The sequence below is a fragment of the Papaver somniferum genome, chromosome 7 (assembly GCF_003573695.1).
Source record: "Papaver somniferum cultivar HN1 chromosome 7, ASM357369v1, whole genome shotgun sequence".
Lineage (NCBI taxonomy): Eukaryota > Viridiplantae > Streptophyta > Magnoliopsida > Ranunculales > Papaveraceae > Papaver > Papaver somniferum.
This window is the reverse complement of record NC_039364.1, coordinates 31,776,562-31,800,669: the sequence shown is the minus strand read 5'-3', so window position 1 is coordinate 31,800,669 and position 24,108 is coordinate 31,776,562. Positions and strand designations below refer to the sequence as shown.

Genomic DNA, 24,108 nt, shown 5'->3' with positions numbered 1-24,108 from the left:
TCCGGTCAGGCCTTCAAGCCTTGCTTAGATAAACTGAAATTCAGACTAGTTGGATAGAAAAGTGAAAACTTATCCCCTAATGGCAGAGTCACTATGATTGCTAGTGTCACTTCCACCTCAAGCATATATCATATGAACTACTTCTAACTTCCTAAAAATCCATGTCAGGAGATTGATAAACTTCAGAGAGATTTCTTCTGGAAGAAGGATCTAGAGAAACCAAAAGGTCTATAGTTCATTGCATGGAGTTCTGTTTGCAAACCTAAGGAACTGGGAATGTGGAATTGTTTAGCAGTTCCATGATCACCAAAATAGCGTGGAGATTAATATCTGAACTAGACTCATTATGGTCCTCAACTATGAAAGCCAATTATTTCAAAGAAACAATTGTTATCAGAATGGATTCAAGCCCAAAAGAACTAATGCTTGGATATGGAAAGGAATGCTTGAAGGGGTGGAAAATATCCAAAAATATTATAGATGTGAGATAAGCAATAGTCAAAACATCAGGATATGGGAGGATAAGTAGATTAAAAATAATTAAGAAATTAAAAAAAAAATCCTAACTTTGCCAAGATGATCTCACTGTGGTCAGTCCCATCTATCCTCCTGAGAATGATATATGAATCTAATCAACTCTTCGGGAGAATGGGATATGAATTTAATCTCTCTATGGTTCAATGAAGATGATCAACTTAGCATTCAGAACAATATTCTCTACATCCAGGAAGATGGTAGAATCATCTAGGATCTCACTAATGATGGGAGTTTTACTGTAAAATCTCTATATGACAGAAAAATCATAGATAAATACAAAGATGATATCACCAATTCAGCCTGGAAGAAGATCTGGAATCTGGATACCTCCCCATATAACTAAATGTTCATCTAGAAATGTGCTCATGGTATCTTACTCACTAATGTCAGGACTGCAAGCCTCCACTATATTGATCATATCTGCAATCTGTGCAAAATTGCCAAATAAGATTTAACTCATACCCTCATATCTTTTCCATATGATATTGAGGTGTGGAAAAACCTATTTGATCCTCATCATCAATGCTTTAGGGAGGCAACTAACTTCAATGATTGGCTCAGCTCCTGATTTTTTCTCAATATCGGTTTAAGGATTGGATACCAATCTTTGCCACTACCTGTTGGTTCATTTGGAAAGCCGATCTAGTCTTCCAGAAAACAAAACCTTCTACTCTGAGTAATGCTAAACATTGATTCCCTTGCAGAAGATGATGCAACTCTAAAGGAGCTAAAGGATGAATACAGGGCAGAAGTCCAAGGAAGATTCACTTGGGGTAACATCCGATGAAGGATGGTAATTTTGAAGTAATCTCTTTTGTCCTGGGAAAGATGATCAAAATCACCAAAGATCAGAACTCTACGTTCGTTAATTCAGCTAGCTTAAACTCTTACTCTAGTAGTTTAGATAATTTTAACTGGAAAGGTCCAAACTTAACGTTTTTACTTAGTTATCTTCAGTCTGTAATAAGCTGCAATGGTACTGAAAATGTCAATACCAAAGAATGCTCACAAAGGTTTATGCATGATGCAGGAGGCAGTTTTAGAAACCTTATATGTAACTGATAAGTATCTGTCTTCGGACGTATCATTCTTTGGGAGAGCGTAGTGAGGATAATTTGTGTTTTATTAAGAGGTTGAAGAATTGTCTAGTTATCAATGATGCTAGTAGTAGCGTGGGTAGCTTTACTTTTTATAGATTGGGTGTTGATATTCAAAAGGGGTTGGTGCTCAGCTTGTGGCTAAGTTGACAACCAAATCATTATATAAATCCTTATTGTAGTTACTAAAATTAAAACCAATGTATTAATTTGGAAGAAAGAAAAAAAAATGACCTTTAGATTAAAATATTGTCCTGGATTTTATAAGAAAAAGTGCACACACAAACAGCTCAAATAAGCTAGTGGCTCGTTGAAACTCTGACAAATCAAAAGAACAAATAGAACATAACTCAACCTGATTCTTAGTTTATTACCTTCTTTCCTCAGTTTAAGAATTTCAAGATTGCATATACAAGGTGTGAAGCAGTTCATACAAATATTCCTCCACTTGCCAAAAGTTAGTAAATAAACAAATAAATAATACATTGCATATCAATGAATGGCAAATGAATACCCATTTACTCTCACAGGTGACAAATTTTACAAGGAGCTTGATTCAAGCAAGGAACCCAGATAAAAGAAAGGCTACCTTGCAGCTTCAGAATCAACCTTCTAGCTGCTGAACTGTTTTAATTTGACCAACAGAATTCATACTCCCCCAAAACGATCACACAAAACATCCTGAACGAAACAGATTCTCAGCGTTACGCAAGACCCTAGACTCATACATGTAAATGAATCTGCCGATTAGTGCTCCATTTGACCATTTTGGTCTTATGGATGAAAAAAAAGTGAGTGAATGTTAATGAGTGAGGAAGACCAGTAGTCATGGAGACTCGCTTTTAGTATCAGAGACTTCTGACTGGGAACGAAAGCTAACATCACCTTGTTCACTGGTTTCCTCCGACTCTTCATCTGCACAAATGCCAGCATATTAATGAATACAGAACACTGAACTCTAAGATAAATATTACCTGCATATATCACTATGCTCACTGTTGTTACTTCAGGAGGAAAGCAGAAAAGTAGATTCTTTACATTTTTAGATGCATATGGAAGTGCGTGACTAAAACAAGCATGGGAAATACCTAATGGTAAAGCTGCCCTCTTGACAGTGAGAAGCTACCCACACATTAAAGCAGATCATTCTAGTCACTTATGAAAAAAATACATTGTCTTCATCTGAGGTGGTACTTACCATCTAAATAGCTTTCCAACATAAATTTCTCACTACACCCAGAAAAAAGGAAAAAAACCCAATTTGTAAACTGAAAGAAAGTGCAAAAGCATACCAAAGAGGGATTTAATGGACGGACGCTTTGCTTTGGTGCTCTTCTTCTTCAATTCAGCTGGAGAAGATAATATAAAATTAACCAGTTAATTTAATGTCATCCCACTGAATAAGTTCAACAGTAAAAAGGTGAATAGTTCGGTTTTCTGAAGATCAGTGCGCAAAATCCCAGACACGCTAAACAATTTAGATTATGTTTCCAATGTGAGCAAATAGCTCTTGGGATTGATGCTATTTATGTGCATGTTGATGCAAGAGCATCTTAGGTGCAGTGTCCTTGGCCGTGGTAAAGGTCCTTGAGTTGGAGTCACTTCGTCTCATGTTGTCTAGGGCCTTTTAAATGTTTTCCATAAAACGCTGTCATGTGAGCAGAGGTCTAAGCTGGGACAATATCAGGTAGGTTGAGAGAGGGTTCTTCGAGGAGAGTATAACTGAGCAGCCAAGTTCTGGAGCATTGACCCATTGATGACTGGACCCCAATTAATAAAACTTCCCAGCATTTGTTTTTACTTATGGATCTCATGTGAACCTTTTTCCTTGTTAAAGACCCAAAGCATTAGACATATTCAATAGGAAATATGATTTTTCGAAATCCCATTTGTTTGAGATGCTCACCAATAAATCAATGCACAAAATGGTAAGCATAGGCTTTACAAGTTGAAAAATATAACAATTATCAAAATATGCAAGCAAATATTAAGTTACTAAATGGGAAGAGAAAGTACCCATGCCAGGCAGTTGAGCATCATTAACAATTTCGAAATTCTTATAGGTGTAGCCCACAAAGTTGATATCCTTCGATGAGAGCATCTACAAAAAATTACAATGGAATTAAAAACTGCACACGAAAAAAAGGAAATGATAAAGTATGGATTTGAAAATTAAGTTTGGCTAAACAGACAAATTGGAACAGTATAGAGAAAAAGCTGGCATACACAGCAGCTACATATACTACTACACGAGCCCTATCCATGGACAAACACAATATTGGCTAGTGAACGGGTCATGTATTTTGGCTAGACAAGATCTTAAATAGGTGGATGATTTAATTGTCTTAAATGGATCATCTTTGCGAAAATATCAGAAACATTGAAGAGAAACTAAACTCTATCTGGTGGTTGCTCAACATTGATGAGGAATATTGCATAGAATGTCAGGTTCCACATTCACAGAATTAGGTTTACCTTTCTCCAAGGACCTGACTTTGATGATGTCTGAGTTTGGTTTTTAGCCTGAAACATGGGGCCACAAGGTAAAAATGCATAATCAGGGAACAAAGAACACTTTATCCTAGTCAATTACAAAGTAAACGAAAATTCTTCAGACAAAAGAGAGAATCAGTACCTCTTCAAATTTCTCAAAGTTTTGAGTATCCAACTCATCATTGACCTCTGGAATAAAGGCAGCATCCATCTGATATAGTCTGTCCCATTCCACACCCTTAAACCATGAATGAGCCTGGAATTGGCGGATGGTTAAACCAGTTAACTCCCTGAATTTAGAGATTTTGCTTTTTGATGAGGAAGAAAGAAAGACGAATTCAAAATGACAACACAATACCTTTATCTCATCGGCTCCATTTGTTCCCAGTCTTTGGTCAACATTGCATAAAAGTTTACTAATTAGATCTTTTGCTTCGGGAGATAGCTTCGCTTCTTCAGGAAATTTTAAATGTGTTTTCCAATTTACTATCTGCAAAAAGAGATCAAGTAAAAGTGAGTCCCTAAGCTAGTAATAGTAGATCCTTAAAAAACACAGACAAACAAACAAACAAACAAAAGGGTTTGACAGTATGGCATCATTGACATATAAGATTTCGAATATACGATGCAGTGTGGGCTGGAGTGATATAAACAAACAAGTGATAATTAAAAATACAAGGATGTTTTTAAATTGGATTTTGACTTTGTAGGTGAAACAGCTGACCTCTCTCCATTCTCTTCTCCCCCATACACCTCAAATAGCATGCAACAAACAAAATTGACTACTTTAGCAAAACGCAGAGAACCAAAGTTTTTAAAGAGAATTGGGGTTTGTAAATTTAGAGTACATAAAAGCATTGTCAGACCAAAAAAAAAGTGAATTCTTTCTTCAACATCAATAAATACACACAAACAGCTTTCTAAAATGGACGATATGCAGCTTAAGTTTTTGAACGAACTTTTGATATACTACACTACTAGTTTCAAAACATAGCCAGACTTCGCTACCTAATTATGATGTGTGCATGAGGTTAAAGGTCCATTTTCATAGATTATTTATCAAAAGGATGAGTCATCAGGTTTCCGCGCTTACCTTTCTACACGTCGACATGGGTTCATCAGAGTAGAACGGCGGATACCCCACAAGCATTTCATACATGATAGCACCAAGTGACCACCTGTAAGGGTAGAGTTTTTTTTTTTGAGGAGAAAGTTTAACATAGGGTAGAGTAATATTCTAAAGAGTAATATTATGTTGCTTACCAATCACATTCCATTCCATATCCCTTCTTCAGCAAAACTTCAGGTGCAATGTAGTCAGGTGTACCAACTGTAGAATATGCCTAAAGATTTTCACCAACCATAATTAGATATTAGAAAGACATAAAATCTAAAAAGCAGAGAATGTTGGCTAAGCATCAGATTCTTTATGCATGCCTAGAACTGAAAAGATAGAAGACATAATAACATATTACTGGAAAGCCAAATGTAAAGGAACTCCATTTTCTCCAGTGACTAAAAAGATGATTAGCTGGGAGTGAACCCAACAAAAGTTAAAAATAAAAAATGATTTACGGAAGGGACCCTACCAGCATCCTCCTGTTTCTCTGCCAATGTTGCAACTGCTCCTGCTGTGTGCGTTTTGGTCTAGTAGAACCGTCATCGTTCTGTTGAGACCCATTAGAATTGTTTGCCGCAGAAAAGTCATCTTCTTGGAGATTACTACAGTCTAATGGTTTGCACAATCCAAAATCTGAAAGTTTCATGTGACCATATCTATCCAGCAATAGGTTGTCCGGCTTGATATCTCTGTAAATTGTATTAAGCAACTCAATCAACTCATCAAGTGTTTCTCAAGCAGATCAACTTCAAATCACTACCATGAAATGACATAAGCATAATGGATGGAGTACCTGTGAATATAATTATGTTTGTGGATAGACTCGATTGCTAGAACTGTTTCTCCAACATAAAATCTGGCCTCGTCTTCTGTCAAAGTATCCTTCCTCATGAGTAACGTCATCATATCTCCACCGGGAAGATATTCCATGATAAGATAAAGAAACTCATCATCTTGGAAAGAACAATAAAGTTTGACAATGCAATTGCTGTCAACCTCTGCAAGAAGATTTCTTTCAGCTTTAACATGCTCAACCTAGACAAATTTAGAACAACAATTAAAAATAAGCACAATGAGAAAAACTCGAATGCAAACTTCTACTTTTAAAATATAAAGCCATACCTGCCCTCTGCGGAGCATCTCTGATTTTTTAAGCTTCTTCATTGCATAAACGTTTCCTGAAGTCTTCTCCCTACAAACTCTGACCTACAGAAGAAAAAATACAAATACTCAGAGAAACGGAACTGATTAAACTATTGATGGAAAAAGAACGTTAAGAGCATTTTCCATCAGTAAAATGTAACAAACATATTCGCAAGTAAGACACCATATCCATCTAAGTAGTTGTTCAACAACCCTAAACATATATCTCAGTATAGGCAATTATAATATAGAGCATGAGAATAGGTCTTTCATCCATACAAATAGATGAAACAAGTTCGTGTTGTCTGCACACTGCATTTCCTATTATAAGAGTTCTACATACATCCACAACATCCACTTCCATAAGAACCTCATACAGTGTGATCAAATATGCCTGCATGGTCCACATGGAAATGACTTGGATGATTTACAATGTGGATGCTTAAATAACCACTTAGATTTTTCACAGGAAGACCACGCGTTCTTATAACTGCCAACTCCACCCACAGACAGTTGAACATATTACTAATACGAGGGAGAGCATCATAACAGAAATATCATCCTTCGGATCCACATTTAGTGATATGTGCGATTCTTTGAAAGCTATATTATGGCATGTCGAGAGGGGATATTCACTAAAACCATAAACTGCAAGGTCTAAGATTAAGCATTACAGTTTGCAAAATACATACATGCTGCAAGGCTAGAGATTAAATCATACTGTTATAGTTAAGATTAAGCCTTACTAAAAACTTTAAGGCTTTAGGTGTATATTTTGTCCTTGAAGCCAGAAAAGTGTTGCGTCAAACAAAGTACGTCTTAAAACCTTATCCTCAAGAGCCAATAAAAAAAAATTGGGACCTTAAAGCAAAGAAAATAAACTTTTCCTAGAGTGCATTCTCAAGGTTTAAACTTATTGCTTGATCAAAACATGCTCATTTGCTGAAAGTAAATCTGCAGATAGTAATTAAAGAAACCTCCCCAAATGCGCCCTTTCCTATCATTGTCAGTAACTCAAAATCGTCAGCGCCCATTTTATGCCTTTGAAGGCGCATATATTCTGTTTCCTTCTGTTCCAAATACTTTAGTAGGTTGTTCTGATCTTCCTCTGACACATCAGCATCAGCCAACTTCTTCTCCAGTAAATTACGCCTGCATGAAAGTAGAGGCTTATTAATACTTCTTACATTAAACTAATTCTTGCAAGTGGCTTTTAGTTGTTTAAGAAGCTTATCTACTAATTACTACTACATATAAAGGATGCCACCTACAGAAAAAAGACACCTTTTACGAATAATAATCGAAGTTTCTCAGCTTTCAAGTGTTAATCACTGTGTTCTTAAGTTTAAACATTGTTCTAGACTAGTTAAGTTCTCCGCTGCATCTTTTACATAGAATAGGTACACAAAGCATCATACATTATATCAAAGTAAGTTGGACACGAGCATGTAGGAGTCAACATGGCATAATAAAGCTGAATGTCCTTCTTATGCAGGAACATGCAACACTGGACAAACTTTTGATTTCCTTAGTCCAAAATAACAGCCAAAAACTCCTCCAGAGTTTACGATATCTTAGTAATTCTTATGTATGAACTACTATTTGCTTCTTATCATGTTCATTGTGTTACGAGTATGACCAAACATAGGCAACATAGCAAAGAAGAAACTAAACATATATATTAGGCAATGTAAAATGTTCCATGCACAATTATAAAAAGTTTGAAACCACAAGGCACAAGCCATCATTTAGTAGTTTGTTCGAAGTACCGAAATTTCACTCCAATCATAATTGCACATAATGAAATTGTTCACGATTGTCAAAAGCTAAGAAATCCCAACAGCTAGATCAACACATAGAAACATTCATTCATATAGATATATAGAACAAGAAAATCAATTCAATTCGATAAGAAATCTAAAACCATACCGCTCTTTTCTTTCTTGTAGGTTCTTCATCTGCTCCTTGTAATGGTTTTCAATATATTGCTTAGCTGCCGCAACCTTCTGTTTTGTCACATTAGATGCAGCTTCATCCTCACCACCACCACCTAATGGCGGTTTTGAACATTCTGTCCCAGTACCTATAATCGAATCTTTCTTCTTAGAAGTTTGCCTCAATCTCTCTCGTGGTTGAAACTTATGAAACCAACTCCTTGCCGAATCCATTTTCACCTAATACACCTGCACACTATTTCTCCAAAAAAAAATCAATGTTCAAACCAAATCCATCATTTTTTACACAGTTTTGCTCCCATTGTAACACCTCCTTCTTCACATAAATTAACCTAATAATTCCAGTTCCTCTCTACATAATGAGAAGAAAAAAAAAATTATCTCAGCATTTTCAGCAAGAAATATCAGACAGTGTAGATTGAAAAAAAAAAATTCAACAAAATTTCTGATCTGAACAGAAAAGAACACAAAAGAGATTACCGCGTAAATGTCTGAAACCAATGATCCTAAACTAAATCCAATAACAACCTAACATTAAGACAAACTAATAATAACGACTAAATCCTAAAAATGATCGAAGTCCAGTTTTTTTTATTTTATTTAAAGTCAAAATTGGTATATCGAATTATTATTATGATTAAATATGATAAAATAGATTCTCTCTATTCTGAGACACTGTGTGTAATGCGAACCCATAACTTCTGTTCATTATGTGCCACGTAGGAGTTTGTCTTTATTACACTTCCCGACAACCTCGTGATTGTGATCTTGATTTGACACGTGCTTGCTGATTATCTGCATGATGTGAGATTTTGTCTGACTGTCGGGCTACATCAAGTCAACCCGCTTTCAACTCGTTGTTCTCGGGCTCACGGTGCTGATTCGTGGAACTAACCGGGATGAGTGAGCCGTCTACGGTTACAAGGGCCCGGCTTTATGCACACTCCCCGTCGAGTATTCGGGTAATATTTTGGCTAAGTCTTATGGACTAGATTGAGCTGCTAGATTAGTAGAAAAATGTTGCAGTTTAAAAAAAAAATGTAGTCTATTTGTTAATACTAGTTCTCTCTCCTAACGTTTGTTCGCACTTGAACTAGCAGCGAGATAGTAGCGTCGAATGGTTCAGCGCCACAAAAATCACCTTTTCGCTGAATGATTCAGCGTTGGGAGATTTATTTTTTGATTTGACGGCTGAGATTGGTTGCGCTGAACCAAACAGCGCTGCGCGGTGGTCCCAGCTAACGTGGACTGCTAATCTAGCTGCTAGATTAGCACTAGGACTTAGGAGGTAGACCTAGCTGAAGTGGACTGCTAATCTAGCTGATAGATTAGCACACCATAGGACTAAGCCTTAAGTGTAGCAGTGGGGAAGTTGTTAAATACATTAAGGCATAGAGGATTTTTACTCGTACTCTGAGGGAAGTTGTTGAATAGAGGATCTACTTTGAGGGAAGTGTTTTTCACATTATATCCCTTCAAAAAAAAAAGACCTCAGATTATCTAATATATTAGACGTTATTTTTCTGGTTAAAACATAAACGATAGCGAATTTGAAGTTACATGTTCCTCTTGGAATCCATTATCCATAAATGACAATCGATTCGAAGCTAATATTTTGGGAATATGTTCCTCTTACAAAGCTCTACATTACTATCAAAAATGAATGTATTTTGAAAAACTTAACCTTTCTATCTGTACTGATATTCGTTTCAACGGTTGATTTTCAAAATTGTAAATGGTGGTGTTATACATCTCGGAATGTACTCATTTTTGGAAGTTGGAAGCGACGTAGAGCTTTGTAAGAGGAACATATCCCTAAGGTACTAGCTTCAAATCCGTTAATGTTTGGTTTTTATACAAAAATATAGTGTGAGATAGTGTTAGAATAAAAGTGTGAGTGGATCATCCCTCCGAATTAAAATGCCAAATTAACATGTCAAATGATTGTCAAGGAGATTCTAAAGCGTTTAACTATATAATACATGATGATCACATGATTATGATTCAAATTTTGCTTTATGATCCGAAAATTGCTTATCTTTGGCCGTACAAACTTCACCAATGACATGTAGTACGCGCTGAAGTACAAAATATTACATGAGACTCGAAACTTGTAAACTCATCTGAAATTTGTCTCGTTATTCAAAAACTGTGAATTTAATATAACTTTATGATGATATTGTTCCCCAAAACCCAAAAATATAATCATTGAAAATTTGACACCGTGACATATAATTTGTCTCGTAACTCCAACTTGTCCAGATAAACACATTGAAGTTAAAGGTAATGGAGAGTATATGTTGAATTGACGAGAGTACCAAGTACACTACGATCTTTTCATATCAACCTATACAGACACACCTTGTGTAATTCTACCAAAACAATAATGGCCAAAGAATTACATGAACAAGATATAATTTGGTGTATAGTTTAAATTCATGACCAAACTAACTATGGGTTGTACCAAGTGGATAAACATACAAGAGTAGTTACTTTCATTGTAAGATAAGATAAACAATATAATGCGAAAGTAAATTAAATCATACAACACACAAGATTTTGTTAACGAGGAAAATTTTCTGGTAAAAATACCTCGAGACCTAGTCTAGTTTTGAATACTCTCAGAATAAAGTTGTTATACAAATTGACTATCGCAACTTCGTATAGTTGTAACATACTCCTAGTTACTCAGTCCCTTCAACATCCTTATTCCTGCAACCAATCTGGTTTGCGCACGTGAATCCCAAGACGGAGTCCACTATCTTGAGTTGCTTCACCTACTTTGAAGACTTCCGCTCCCAACTCCCTTAAATCTTAACCCAAATAGTAAATATATTTAAGTAACCAACTCATTTATCATCCTCCCAAATCAAGATTTCGATCAGAGATTAAGTAGATTAAAAGATCTTCCGTTTATTCAATATAAACTTCTTTGATTAATGATCAAACTGAGACAAGGATTATGGAAATAATCAATCTCGGTGAACAAGTTCCATCCAAACAACTCTACAAGGAGAAGCAACTAGACAGTTTATTCGATTTTTACAACAAGTTTTAAATATATCAAAATAAATTACTTGTTTGGATCCCAGAGAATCAAGTGTGAAAGAAGAATCATAGGGGGAAAAAAAGAAAAAAAAAGTCTTCAAGTCTTGAATCTTCAATTTTCATTCTTCAAAGTAACCGCTGCGCAAACAACTTAAATTCTACTAATGATCAACATACGCAAAACGAAATATGTTAACCTTAATTCATTAAAGGTTCCATTTACAAATTTTGAATCTCTAGATCTGTAATAGTCAATCCTCAAACAAACTTGAGTGACCTTATATATCAGAAGAGAAGGACCATAGAATAAGCAAATTTGACATATCAAGGAAACTATAATGTTAGTCAATCAAATCAATTAATCGACAAGTAAAATAACAATATGATTTAGTTTCCCACCAACCGTATTACTAAAACTTCTTAATACCAAATAAAACTATAAACCAAGGAATCACAAGATGTTTCACCTAATTAGCTAGATTAAGCTCATATATCAACGAGTAATTGGCTTCCCACATAATCAGTTAAGTAGTGTGTTTAAGGGATGGGTTTGTAAAAATACAAGCTTCACTATCTATAGTTTAATGACTAAGGCTTGTTTGGAAAACAAGATGTAGTCAATATCGAAAATCCCCAAGGATTTCAAAGAATATTATTTCCGATTTTGGAGAATACCAACTGGATTCCAACTAATAAACCGATGTTACTCATAGTTTCCAACTAATGTTAGCTAGCTTGCCGGTGTCACTGTAGTACAGTGGTAAAGTCACTGGGTGATGATACCAGAGACCTGAGTTTGAAACTCGCCAGCACCAAATTCTTTACTGATAAAAAATAATAATAATAGCTAGCATATATCCATGTACTTGCTTATATAGTAACGATATATATATAACTCTAGGATGTGGTAAGCATATATATTTTGATATATAAAAAGATATTGAAATCGGTTTCAGGATCTTTCCTCAAGTATCAAATGAATATACTTGAACATTAAGATATTAAAGTTTAACATATATTCAAACCATTGTTCTGACATCTTATGAACATTCCAAATTCAATTCGTGTACAACTCGATGTTTGTAGAAACCCAAAGATAATAAATACATCGAAAATGTAAAACAATATTAAACTCTTTTAGGATTGGTTTTGGGACCGGTCTTTGACATATGGGATCGGCCCTTACCAGGGATCGTTCCTGGATTCAACTTTCAACTATTAAACAAATTTCAAAGTCTACTTCTGTCAGAACATTGCTCGGTTGAACCCACCAAGCGTTGGTATGTCAAGAGTGGTTTTCATATTTTAGTATCAAAACTCATAAGTCGCTTGATTATATTACTAGAGTCAACTTTGTTAGGTTAGACTAGGAAGTCTAGAAATATTGAGACATACAAGTATTACTCTGAAAACCTGAAGATTCTGAAGACGTATCGACATCAACGATGACATCATCCTTCTAATTGAGGTTAGTAATACATGACTTGACTTGTTTCAATTTCTGTAATGGAAGTTTTCAAGTCGTTTCTGATTGAAAACATAACATGTGAAGTTATATAAATAAAACTCTAGTATATTAGACTTGATCATCATATTGTGATCAAAGTGTCAAGGAACAATATATCAATGGTGATAAGTACTTTATATTGGTATATTGAATTACGAAGTATAATGTTTATCTTTTGAACTTCGTAATTGCGACATCAACATAATCTTTGTAACTCGTTACTAGATTGTGTAGTAAACATAGGTTTGGTTTCATACCTTGAAAACTATGTTTAATTATATGAGTTTAAGAAAGTAGACGTACGAACTTGTTTCGTAGTCGAAATGAATCAAGAGGATGATGGTCCGGTTTTCATTGAAGATCTTAAGGTTTGACTGATCTTAACTTATATACGGAATCGAGGTAGAACCGATCATAGCTTATGTTGGGAGTCAAGGTAGAACTGATCCCTACCTATATTGGGATTCAAGGTATAACCGATCCTAACTTGTTTTAGGAGTCATGGTAGAACCGGTCCCTATAAGCAAAACTGATTTCTTCAAGTCATGTACACTTTAGGGTTTGTGTGATTTTGGAAATTGGGTTTGCAAAATAGGAAAGTTCAACATCTCGACATAATGAGTAATCTGAACATGTGCTGAAATCTTATATCTTAATTTTTCAAAGATATTCCTTGATACTCAAGGTGAGATCCCAAACCGAAATAGTAGAGAATCTTTTTGAGATTTTCGAAATTAATATGTTTTATTTTCCAGCAATCAAAATACATCTCTAGAAAGATATATTAGGTAAGTGCTAGCTAATATTGAGTTGTCCATGAAGATTTCAGTTACACAGTTGGATATTGGTCGGAATTAAACAAAACCGAATTTAGGTGCGTATCTTAAGAATATTTTCGGTTACGGAAATTCCTTAGTTTCCAAACTACCTTAGTCTATAAATAGTGAAGTTTGTTCTTCTTACAAACTTATCATGAGCCAGACAAACTTCATCTTTGTTGTTTTTGGTGTATCCGACTAATAGTATTCTCGTAATACTATGTTGGAGAGGAGAGTAACCTAATTAGGTGAAATATCTTACATCCGTTAGTTTAAATACTTCTCTGGGATCAAGAAGCGTCTACTAGTACCGTTGGTAGGAAACTAGAATTGCATTCTTATTTTAGTTTTCAATTATTGATTTGATTGACTAACGGTTTGGTAACTCTTGATTGCACCTAGTTTGATTATTCTTGAGAGTCGTATCTTCCGACATAAGATCACTCAAACTAGATCAAGAGATTAGCAATAGTTCAGATCTGTCTTTATATCTGATGTTGATTTATGATCATCCGTTGTTAAGAGACTTCGTTATGTGCGTGATCGATTATAAGTTGGAATCAAGTTTGTTAATGTGCAGGTATAGAAGACTATTGAAGATTTGAAAATAGTAAGATTTTTCTTATTGGTTTTGTATCTTTATGATTTGCTTCGTGCAAAAACTTGATCGGTTGTGATCCGACTAGATGTAGTTTATCTTTTGATAGACTTGTAATTGCTATTCGTATTTAGATCGACAAGCTATCATATGGTGGCACTCTTCAGTATCCGAATCTGGTAGTTCTGTTTGACTTGATTTGGTTATAACTTGTTAGTTTAGATTTTGGAAGATCTAAACCATACGAAAGAGTTTAATTGATTTTAAATACAAAAGCCTTTATCACGCTCAACTATTATATATTTATTAAATTATTGAGATATGAGGGTGGTTACCAACCAGATTAGTCATTTACTGTTTGGAAGACGATCAAAAGGGTTGAGTGCTTAAAGTCTTCAGAAAGGATGAAACAACTTAAGATAGTGGACTCTATCTTAGGATTCATGTGTGTTGGCCAGATTGGTTGTAGGCGCAGGGATACTGAGGAAACTAGGTAATACGAGTAGTTTACTTGGTCTCAACTATACGAAGTTGGTAGGGTCTTTGTACAACGACTTAATTCCGAGAGTATTCAAAATTGGACTAGGTCCAGGGGTTTTTCAGCATTTGCGGTTTCCTCGTTAACAAAATCATGTTGTGTCTTTACTTTTACTTTCCGAAATTATAATTATTATTTTACTTATAGTTAAAAGTAAGTACGTTAATCCCAAACACTTGGATTGATTCCGATAGTTAAGGTTTGGTTTCGAACTGGTAACTATACACCAAGTGTATACCTTGTGGTTTCCATCTTCTTGGTAGTGTTTGCCTATAATAGATCACGCAAGGTATCGAACTTATAGGTTGATATCGAAAAGATTGTGGTGTACTTGGTACCCTCATCATTTCAACTTCCTTAAACTATGTTTATGAAATTGCTTTCAATCATAAACCCAAGGTTTGAATTCATCTAGAAGTTCAATACACTAAATAATAATGAATTACCAATTAGTGTAATGTCAATTCACAAACTCGATTAATAAATTATTCTTCGTAACTCCATACATTAAAGTAATAAAAAAACTAATATATCATTCCTTGATACTTGGATCAGAGTATAATGACCAAGTTGTTAGAGATCGCTCGGTCAAACTCATAAGTATTGGTATGTCATACTTGTTGTCAATTTTAGTTGATCAAAACTATATATGGATTTATAGTCTACTAACATCGGTCTCGGACTAGGAATATGGCATGGTAGTCATGTATCAGAATTCTCTAATCGACCTTGAAGATTGAAGACTGAAGAACGACGGTGTCAACGTAAATTTCATCAACAAAGGTAGGTGATGATTAGTTATAATATTTACTCATATTATTTATCGTTCAATCTACTGAGACAAGTTGTGTGATTTTAGTATAACGATGAACATTGCAAAGACGAATACAAGCAATAAGGAATAATCAAGTTAGTTCTTAAGAATTCACAAACTATTTTACCATTTCACGAACTTGAACTTATAAATATAAAGACGTGATTAAATAATCTCAATTAACTCGCATACACGAGTTAAGTTTCTCAGTTCGCAAACTGGTCGATTTTGAGATAGTCTTGGGTACTATTTAGTTCAATAGTACAAGAATTGATTTATGTCGTTCGCGGACTGGTTGATTTTGAATATTTCATATACACATTATATTTTCAAATATACAAACTATTTTAGGCAGTTGGAAAATTCGTCAATCTAAAAGGCTCATGAGTTACGGGACGACTTTTGTGAAAAGGCTTGATTCAAACAAGTTCTACCTTCTCTTCTTCTTGTTATATTTGAATGAAGTTTTGATTAAGATGACTAAAACTAGAGGAAAAAGTACTAAAGTTTTTCAAAAATCCTATTTTGTCTATACCTTATCAAGATATTTCTAAGAGAAAAAGAAAACCTAGTAACAATGATACTTGTGTTAAGATTTCTTTCATTGATGAGAATTATTCTTGAATGTACCACAATATTTCTTAAGAAATTTTATTTTGGAAAGAAAATTTAAGGAAAAAATTATATATCATAGAGATGATGCTTGTATGAAAGCTTTAGATTGGGGAATATCTTTGATGGTCATGCTGAAATTTCTGATACTTTGACAAGGGTCTTATATGCTAATATTCACGGTGTAGATGAAGAAGCCTTGAGTTTCAAAACCATGATATGAGAGGAAATTGTTGCAATTTATTTCCAAAAGATTTCCAATCTCACAAAACTTCCTATAATAATTTTAGTATACATGTGAATGGACAGATTATTTCATGTTATCGGGGTTTGATGGGGAATTCTTTCATTATTTATTAGAATGTGGAGAATTTGAATCCAGATACCTATGGTTTTTCTTTTTGAATCATGCCACAAGTTTGTTACTGATCGTAATGTTTAAAACCACGAAACATCTGGCAATGCATTAACATATTCACTTTTTTAAAATCGTTGACCATTAAATTATAGAGATCCCAGTCTCGCATGAGTCACTTAAATCGCCACTTGCACACTGTAATATTATCTTAAAACTTACACCACAAACTTCCACATGGAAACAGAGTATTTGGCTGACAAAAAAGCAGGTAAAAAATGGGGACCCATCGTCATCGTTGGCAATGGCGCTTTATAAAACAAATCGATACGAAACTATCTCCATATTTTCCATCTTCGTCTCTTCCAATTTGTCATATATTGTACAACCATTTTTTTTCAGCAACCAAAAAAAGGAATCCTTCGTTGTATCATTTTTCCGGCCAGTTATTGTGAGAATATCAGTGGTTATAGGATAAAAGAGTGGGGAGGGTTATTACGTCTTTTTATTTTACATGTAAAACTATTACTAAATCATCATCATCATCATCTTCTTCTTCTTCTAAAATCATAACATGCCGATCATATAATGGAGAATCTAAGCCTAAACCAGATGTACACAAATTTGGAACCTCTTAGACCAATATGAGTTCATTCTCATGCTTCCTCATCTCGGTTCTTATGAGCTCTTCCACAGATTAACCCAATTAAGAAAATATTAGTATGATCCCACCAGCAGCAACACCAATAAAGATGACCAAAAAAAGCTTATGAGAACCCTTCATCTTCTTAGAGCCAAGTGGTGATGCTTGTAAGAAAGACGGAGGAAGTGGTGGTGAAAAAGTGGTGTAGTAAGTGGTGGTAAAAAAGATAATATAGGAAGTGGTGGTGAAAGATAACATCGATGTGGAGGTTTATAACACTCTGGGATGTTATCATATTGGTGAGTGTTTGATACTCCACAGTGACAAAGCACATCAAGCATTAGGAAAACCTCAAAGATTACGAGGGTCTCTAGAATCGTGCTTCACTCGATCATGTTCATATGCTGTCATTCTTGTTCCATTCTTGATGAATATAGGAGAAATGGTGAAGTGAAGTGAGTTCTAAGGTTTTGTGGATGGTTTAGACATAGTAACAAGGTCCTGTTCGATTCAATTTTTTTACGGGTATCTCTTTTTTCTCTCTGATATTCTTACTAGGGTTTATGGGGCACTAATTAGGTTATTTACTTCTGTTTTCCATTTCTTAGTCCTCTTCAGGATATCTTTTCTTTCATTGATTGCAAGATATTTCTCCTTTGCATCTTCACATCAGTCACTTGTTGTCTAATGTGTTTTTAAAATACTAGAAGACGTGATACAATTATTTAACAATAATGATCTTAAATGAACTCAAAATTTGGGTTTGTTATGTTCCCCTAATACATAAAGTTTTTTATTTATTTTCTAAATTAGTGCTTACACATATATGAAACTAGTAATTTTTATTTGCACATATAACTTTTTGAATTGTATTTGAAAAATGTCTAGTTCCTTTCCTTGCTCTACCAAACAATAGTGTGTTGGGACTTTCTTGTACTGTATCAAAAAGAACGTAGGGCTTACCTCCTTTTCTACTGCTCATCTGGTCTCGTTTCTTAAAGTAGCTTAAAGTGATATTCCCGCCTCAAAACTCCTTAATCCCTACCTTTTTTATTTCGTGATTAGTTTCAATACGGGAAAAGCAGTTAACAAGGCTATTAACCTCTCTAGGAATCCACCTCAAAAGTGATCCAATTTATTCAGAAATAATCATCCATGTACTTAAATATATCTTTTAGCTTTTGAAAACTTTCCTCTGACCCGAGCTCTGGCTTATCAGATTCAAGCACCTTACCGCTTTACAGAATTCTCACAATCATAAGGTTATCGCGTTTTACAGAGTAGTGAGCATGCATCTTTTTCTTCCTTATGATGCTCTTCATGCAAAGTTTGACTGCTTGAACCTCGTGGTAAACTGCATCAATTTCTTTTTCAGCCTCGCTCTTTTCTTTGAACTACCATACCAGAACCTCCCTTATCCCTATCTTCATTATACGAACAATCACACGTCGCAAAAAAAAGTGCCCCTTTTTGGAGGTTTATGAACCACCTGATAAAGGTGTTTGGCAGTACCATCAAGTGGATTCCATAACTCCACCCTTACCATTGCCTCAGGAGAGTTTCTTATCAAATATTCTTTGACGATAAACTTACCATCTGGATCAGGAATCATGCCACGATACACTTCAACATAATCTTTTACATGGTCAGTTGGACGCAACCTAAGAAGACTATATTTATCATCTCTAAGGTATATCATAGGCCATATACTAGAGTTTGACCTCTTCAGTTTAAGGTTGAAAGACTGCTTTCATAATACAGTTTCTTCTTCAGAAGTAATCCAGTTTTGGGAACTGGAAGCCATGGAAAATAACAGAGAAAAATGAAAGAAAAGAAGAGTAAATGCACAAACATATATTAAGTTAAGATATTTCTCTTTCTTCAATTAGGATATGAAGAAATAATGAATAAATTGGTATCACCTTAAAAAAAAGTATACAACTGACAGTTAGTTTCAATGGACATAAATTTGTTTGTTAAAATTCATAAGGCATATTAATTTTAATATAATTTTAATCCATAATACTCAGAAGTTACTTGACCCATTTGCCTACAAAAAAACAACAACTGTACTAATTGTGAAAAAATAATCGGAAACGTAAGAAATAGGTAGGTTTCTTTAAGAAGGCTAAAATTGGAAGACCAAATAAAATAAAAATCCAAAAAAATCTTGTATTTGGTATTATATACAATATTAACTTTAAAAATGGGAGAACATGTATTAAATAAAAAAAATACGTGTGTAAACATTAATTAAAAAATTATGTAATGTGTAAGCATCCAATTTTTAAAAATACTATTATATTTTTCTTCTTGTTATGAAGATAAAAAAAATGAGTTTTCTAAATTTGGATTATCTACTATGGATAAAAACAAAAGGCAAACATGTGTTGTTGTTTTTTTAATTGATTTTACATATTACACACTGCTCTTGAGCTATTATATAAAAAGGGGAGAATCAAATTCAAGAATTCTCCTAGCCTATAGGAACCCTCTATACTACTAAAGTTCAAAGTGGATCCCGAACTGGGTTGTAAAAAGAGTTCGTTAAAAGTGACAAAATGTAAATATACATTTTTTTAACATAATTTGTTAGTTTCTCAAGGCTTTTTCTTTACAATATTGCTACTCAAGAAACAAATGAGAAAGCAATATATAAAAATTGGATGTTGTCTAAGATTTACCTTGATAAAGAAAATAGTTGGATTTAGAATACAATAAAAATCTCATCTCAAGGCAAACCTAATAGAAGTTTGAGTTTTTTTGGAACAAGTAGGAAATTCATGTTCGGAGAAGACAATTAATTTTCTTCATCGAAAAGAGACCCAATTGTAGTTTCCTAACCATGTTTTTCTAGCCGTTAATGCATTCAAATCCTTCGAAACTCCACAAACCTCGGTCGACTTTGGTGGAAATTCTTTTGGAGATTTTAGGATCCAATTATCTCATGCAACGATGTTTCTTATAATTTGGTTTTCACAAAGAACAACAATGTATTTTATGATTTTAGGAGTTGTGGGTTGAATGGGACTGTATGGTTTGAGTGTATGTGTGAATAAAGGGGTTATCTTATGTTATCGGATTTTGGTCAGGAATTCCTTCATCGCTTATTATTATAATGTGGAGAATTTGAAGCCGGATACCTATGGTTTTTGAATCTGGTCATAAGTTTGTCTTTGATTGGCAAACATCAAATATCAGAGTTATAATAAGGACTATGTTTGAAAACAATCTAGTAGTCAAGGATGAATAATCAGGAAATATTGGGAAATGGTACTTGCTCTTGAAAACCTCGGAGATTGCAAGGGTCGCCTGAATGGTGCTTCACTTCTCAAAGTTCATAAAATGTCATTCTTGTTCCTTTCTTGATGATTATGAAATAAATAAATAAGTGATATGAGTACTAGGGTTTGTAGATGCTTCCAACATAATAACTAGGTCTTGTTCGATTCAATTTTTTTATATTGTTTTTTAATTTTTTGCAGGTAATTTATCTTTCTATCTGATATTCTTACTAGGGTTTCTCAAACACTAATAAGGTTGTTTACTTCGGTTTTTCCTTTTCTTAATCCTCTTTGTCAGAATATTGCTCTGCTGAACTCACCAGGTATGGCAAGTTTGGTTGTCATATTTAGGTCCAAAACTCACCCCTTAAACTTTTACTAAAGTCAACTTTGTCATATTAGGTTTCTGACATAAAAAATTTACGACATGCTCAAGTTATTCATTGAAGATATGGAGACATATTGAAGAGCAACTGAAGACACCATCCTTCAAATTGAGATTAGTAACTATTGACTCCATTTCTCTCAAGTTCTTACAATCGTATTCATTGAAAACAGAACATGTGAAGTTTGTTTATATGGCTATATTATTTGGATGACAAGATCATTATTATGATCAAAGTATCAAGAGGAAGAATATACATTAAAGTTGTTTCTACAACTTATTATATTGATTTGCGTAGTATAATTTTCTATATCATCGTGATTTCATATGATACTAATATCTATTAGTATTGAAATTTCGTGTAATAAAGTATGTTTGTCTAATTTTGAAATTTGTGAGAAAGAAGTTTCATAAACATCTAATGAAGTTAGTTTGAACTCGAATTAACTTTCGAAACTCAAACTAGGATTCGGGACTTTCAAGACCAATCCCGATTGCGATCCCGTTCAGGACTGATCCTTAGTCTAGTCCTATGTACTAGTTATTATCGGTAGTACCGGCAAATAATATCGGAATTTACCGCGTATCGTGTTTTACTTAGACGACAAGCAAAATATCGATGATACATGAATATTACGATTTTATCGGTTGTATCGGTCATATCGTACCGATATATCCATCGCAGTATCGGCCGATAATATCGGTAATGATACAAACATATTTGTTAGAAAGGTTTTTTTTGTCTTTTTGTGTTATTTTTTCTTCTCATACAAATTCAATGTTTGGGGATGTTAGCTTATCGAGTAACACTAGTTTAATTGGTGTTTTTTATATTATAAATGCAGTTTTCATTGTTTATCACACTTTCCATTGAACTAACACATAGTTATCTCCTAGATTATTAAGTTAAATATGATTCTAAAAGCCTCTCTCGTTCTATCTAGAGAAAAGTCAAGCGAAAAAGTCAACATCAGTCAACTTAATCAATCTTCAATTTTTGTTCATCCTAGCTTTAAATTCAATCATCCTTCCTCATCTTCCTCTTTGATTGTATTTAGATTGTTGTTTTCCTATTCTAGTTGTTCATGTCTATTATCTTTTTAACCTTTTTGTTCATCCTTATCAATCTGATTTTTTTTACCCTAATTTTAAAATTTTCCCTTCTTTTCATGTAATCGAATCTTTCAGTTTATTGGGTTTCTCCTGTTTTAATTATTTGATTCTGCTTCATCAGCTATTGTTATTAATATGGTTTTTATTTCTTTTGGATTTCTCTACAGTGATATGAAGTATTGAAGACGTGTTATCTACATCATTGATTGCAACAATGTCTCTCAACTTCAGTTGGATCAATTTCCATAGATTACAGGTCAGTTTGCTTATCCTTTATGCAGCGGTGCATCAATTTAATCGAATCATGGGTTGTCTGAATATCTTTGATACTTGGTGTTTCAAGATTGGTTCTATATACTCTTTTTATCTGCATCATAAATCCTATATAGACAATCGAACACCTGTTCAGAATTACTATTGCTCACCTTCTCTAATTTCAATACCTTCTAGTACTTATCATCATCAAAACTTCATTACTATTACACCTAACTGCTGCTTCTATTTTCAATTCTTATCCTTTAATACTATAAATTTTGTACCAGACTTTTTTTCTTACTCTTCACAGTCTTTCTTTTTAGATCTTACTTTCAATACCCTAACCATGTGTGATAACATTAACAACATCTCCCAACACATGGAGGATATTTCCTTAGGAAATATACCATCTAGAGCTCGAGTTGTTACTCATTCAACTACTGCTATATCTCAAGGAAAATCTGTTTAGCTGGTAAACCTTATGCACTTGGTATCATGTTGTGGCAGAATGCTGAAAAATGTGCTAAATTCATTTGGCTTCATCTTAAACGCAATAATCAATGGCAGTTAATGGTAAGATCACTTGATCCATACATTTTTGCAATAAGATTTTGTACAACTGAAGACAAAGATGAAATTTATTTGCTGGTGCTTGGAACTTTGATGGATATTTAGTTTTTCTTAGAGATTGGCATCTTTCTTTCACTTATCAAAAACTTAACTTTGACACTTCACCGTTTTGGCTTGAATACAAAAATCTCCTCCTTGAATTCACTTATCCAGAAATTTTAAAACTCTTTGTTGATATCATTGGAGATACTATTGTTGCTGAACCTGATGGTATTCATCCCACTATATCAACCAAATTCAGAGCTATGCTAATAATGAAAGTTACTCTCCTATGCTTCAAGGTATCTGATGATGAATCTGATCAAACTTTCACTAGTCACCAAGTATCTACTAGTCAACCTCATGACAACCAAGTGAATGGAATTTTTGAGCCAAATCTGAGAGACATTGATGTTGCGGTTCGATCCCTGAATCGTAACATCACTGATGCTAATCAACAGGTAATTTATTTCACAACTTCTGTTTTAACTTTTGTTTTACTTTGTTGGCTTTACCTTTTTCCAATCATGAAACTTCTCTCTTGGAACTCTCGGGGTTTTGGTAACCCTTCTACTCGTGATTATCTTCAATTTTGCATTTCTAAATATAACTGATATTTTTTCTTGTCTGAAACAAAAACCCAAGACTCTACAATGCATTTCTATTTACAACAATTCAAGTATACCTATTTCTGGTATGCTCCCCATGTTGTTTTGTCTGGTGGTATAACTATTGCATGGAAACTTGACATTGATCTTGAAATAGTGCATACATATAGACATGACATTCTGCATACTCACTCTCATCAGCCTGATATATTAATTAGCTGCATTTATGGTTCTCATGACTCTACTGAAAATAAACAAAAATGGCAATACTTATTAGATATGCAACCTCGAGTATATTTGCCATGGGTTTTGATTGGGGATCTTAACTTCACAATGAACGACTCTGAAATTCAAAGCTACCAAAATTCTCAACATTATCATTCTAGATTGATTAGACCTATCATTCAACAACTAGGTTTAATTGATTTAGGATTCACAGATCTGCTACAACTTGGTCAAATCACAGAACAAATTTAGATCATACAGCTGTTCGACTAGACACAACTTTAGTTAATACTTTATGGATAAACAACTATTCCAATGCTTATCTTCAGCACGTCCCACCGGTTGCTTTAG

The 24,108-nt window shown here is 34.2% G+C and overlaps 1 protein-coding gene across 2 annotated transcripts; it reads right to left on the bottom strand.

The window, feature by feature from the left end:
• Nucleotides 1-1,980: 1,980 nt before the first annotated feature.
• LOC113296879 (serine/threonine-protein kinase tricorner-like) lies at nucleotides 1,981-8,942 on the bottom strand. 2 transcript variants are annotated; one of them, XM_026545238.1, is made up of 14 exons: nucleotides 8,826-8,942; nucleotides 8,320-8,697; nucleotides 7,368-7,542; nucleotides 6,370-6,453; nucleotides 6,041-6,282; nucleotides 5,717-5,936; nucleotides 5,391-5,470; nucleotides 5,221-5,305; nucleotides 4,486-4,617; nucleotides 4,270-4,383; nucleotides 4,110-4,157; nucleotides 3,651-3,735; nucleotides 2,927-2,983; nucleotides 1,981-2,549 (listed from the first exon to the last, which is right to left on the bottom strand). In XM_026545238.1, exons 2-14 carry the CDS (start codon nucleotides 8,556-8,558, stop codon nucleotides 2,461-2,463), a joined length of 1,650 nt encoding a protein of 549 aa, XP_026401023.1. In that variant the 5' UTR covers nucleotides 8,559-8,697; nucleotides 8,826-8,942; the 3' UTR covers nucleotides 1,981-2,460. The 2 variants fall into 2 exon arrangements, with proteins under 2 accessions (XP_026401023.1, XP_026401022.1); XM_026545237.1 differs by lacking the exon at nucleotides 8,826-8,942 and having other exon boundaries at nucleotides 8,320-8,810.
• Between the last annotated feature and the right edge of the window lie 15,166 nt (nucleotides 8,943-24,108).

What these genes read in the sequence shown, in the direction of transcription:
- LOC113296879 (XM_026545238.1), bottom strand. Translation starts at nt 8,558, where the DNA reads ATGGATTCGGCAAGGAGTTGGTTTCATAAGTTTCAACCACGAGAGAGA. An exon ending in CTACAAGAAAGAAAAGAGCG is followed by an intron (nt 7,543 to 8,319) that starts GTATGGTTTTAG and finishes ACTTTCATGCAG; the next exon opens with GCGTAATTTACTGGAGAAGA. An exon ending in GAAAGGGCGCATTTGGGGAG is followed by an intron (nt 6,454 to 7,367) that starts GTTTCTTTAATT and finishes TTTCTTCTGTAG; the next exon opens with GTCAGAGTTTGTAGGGAGAA.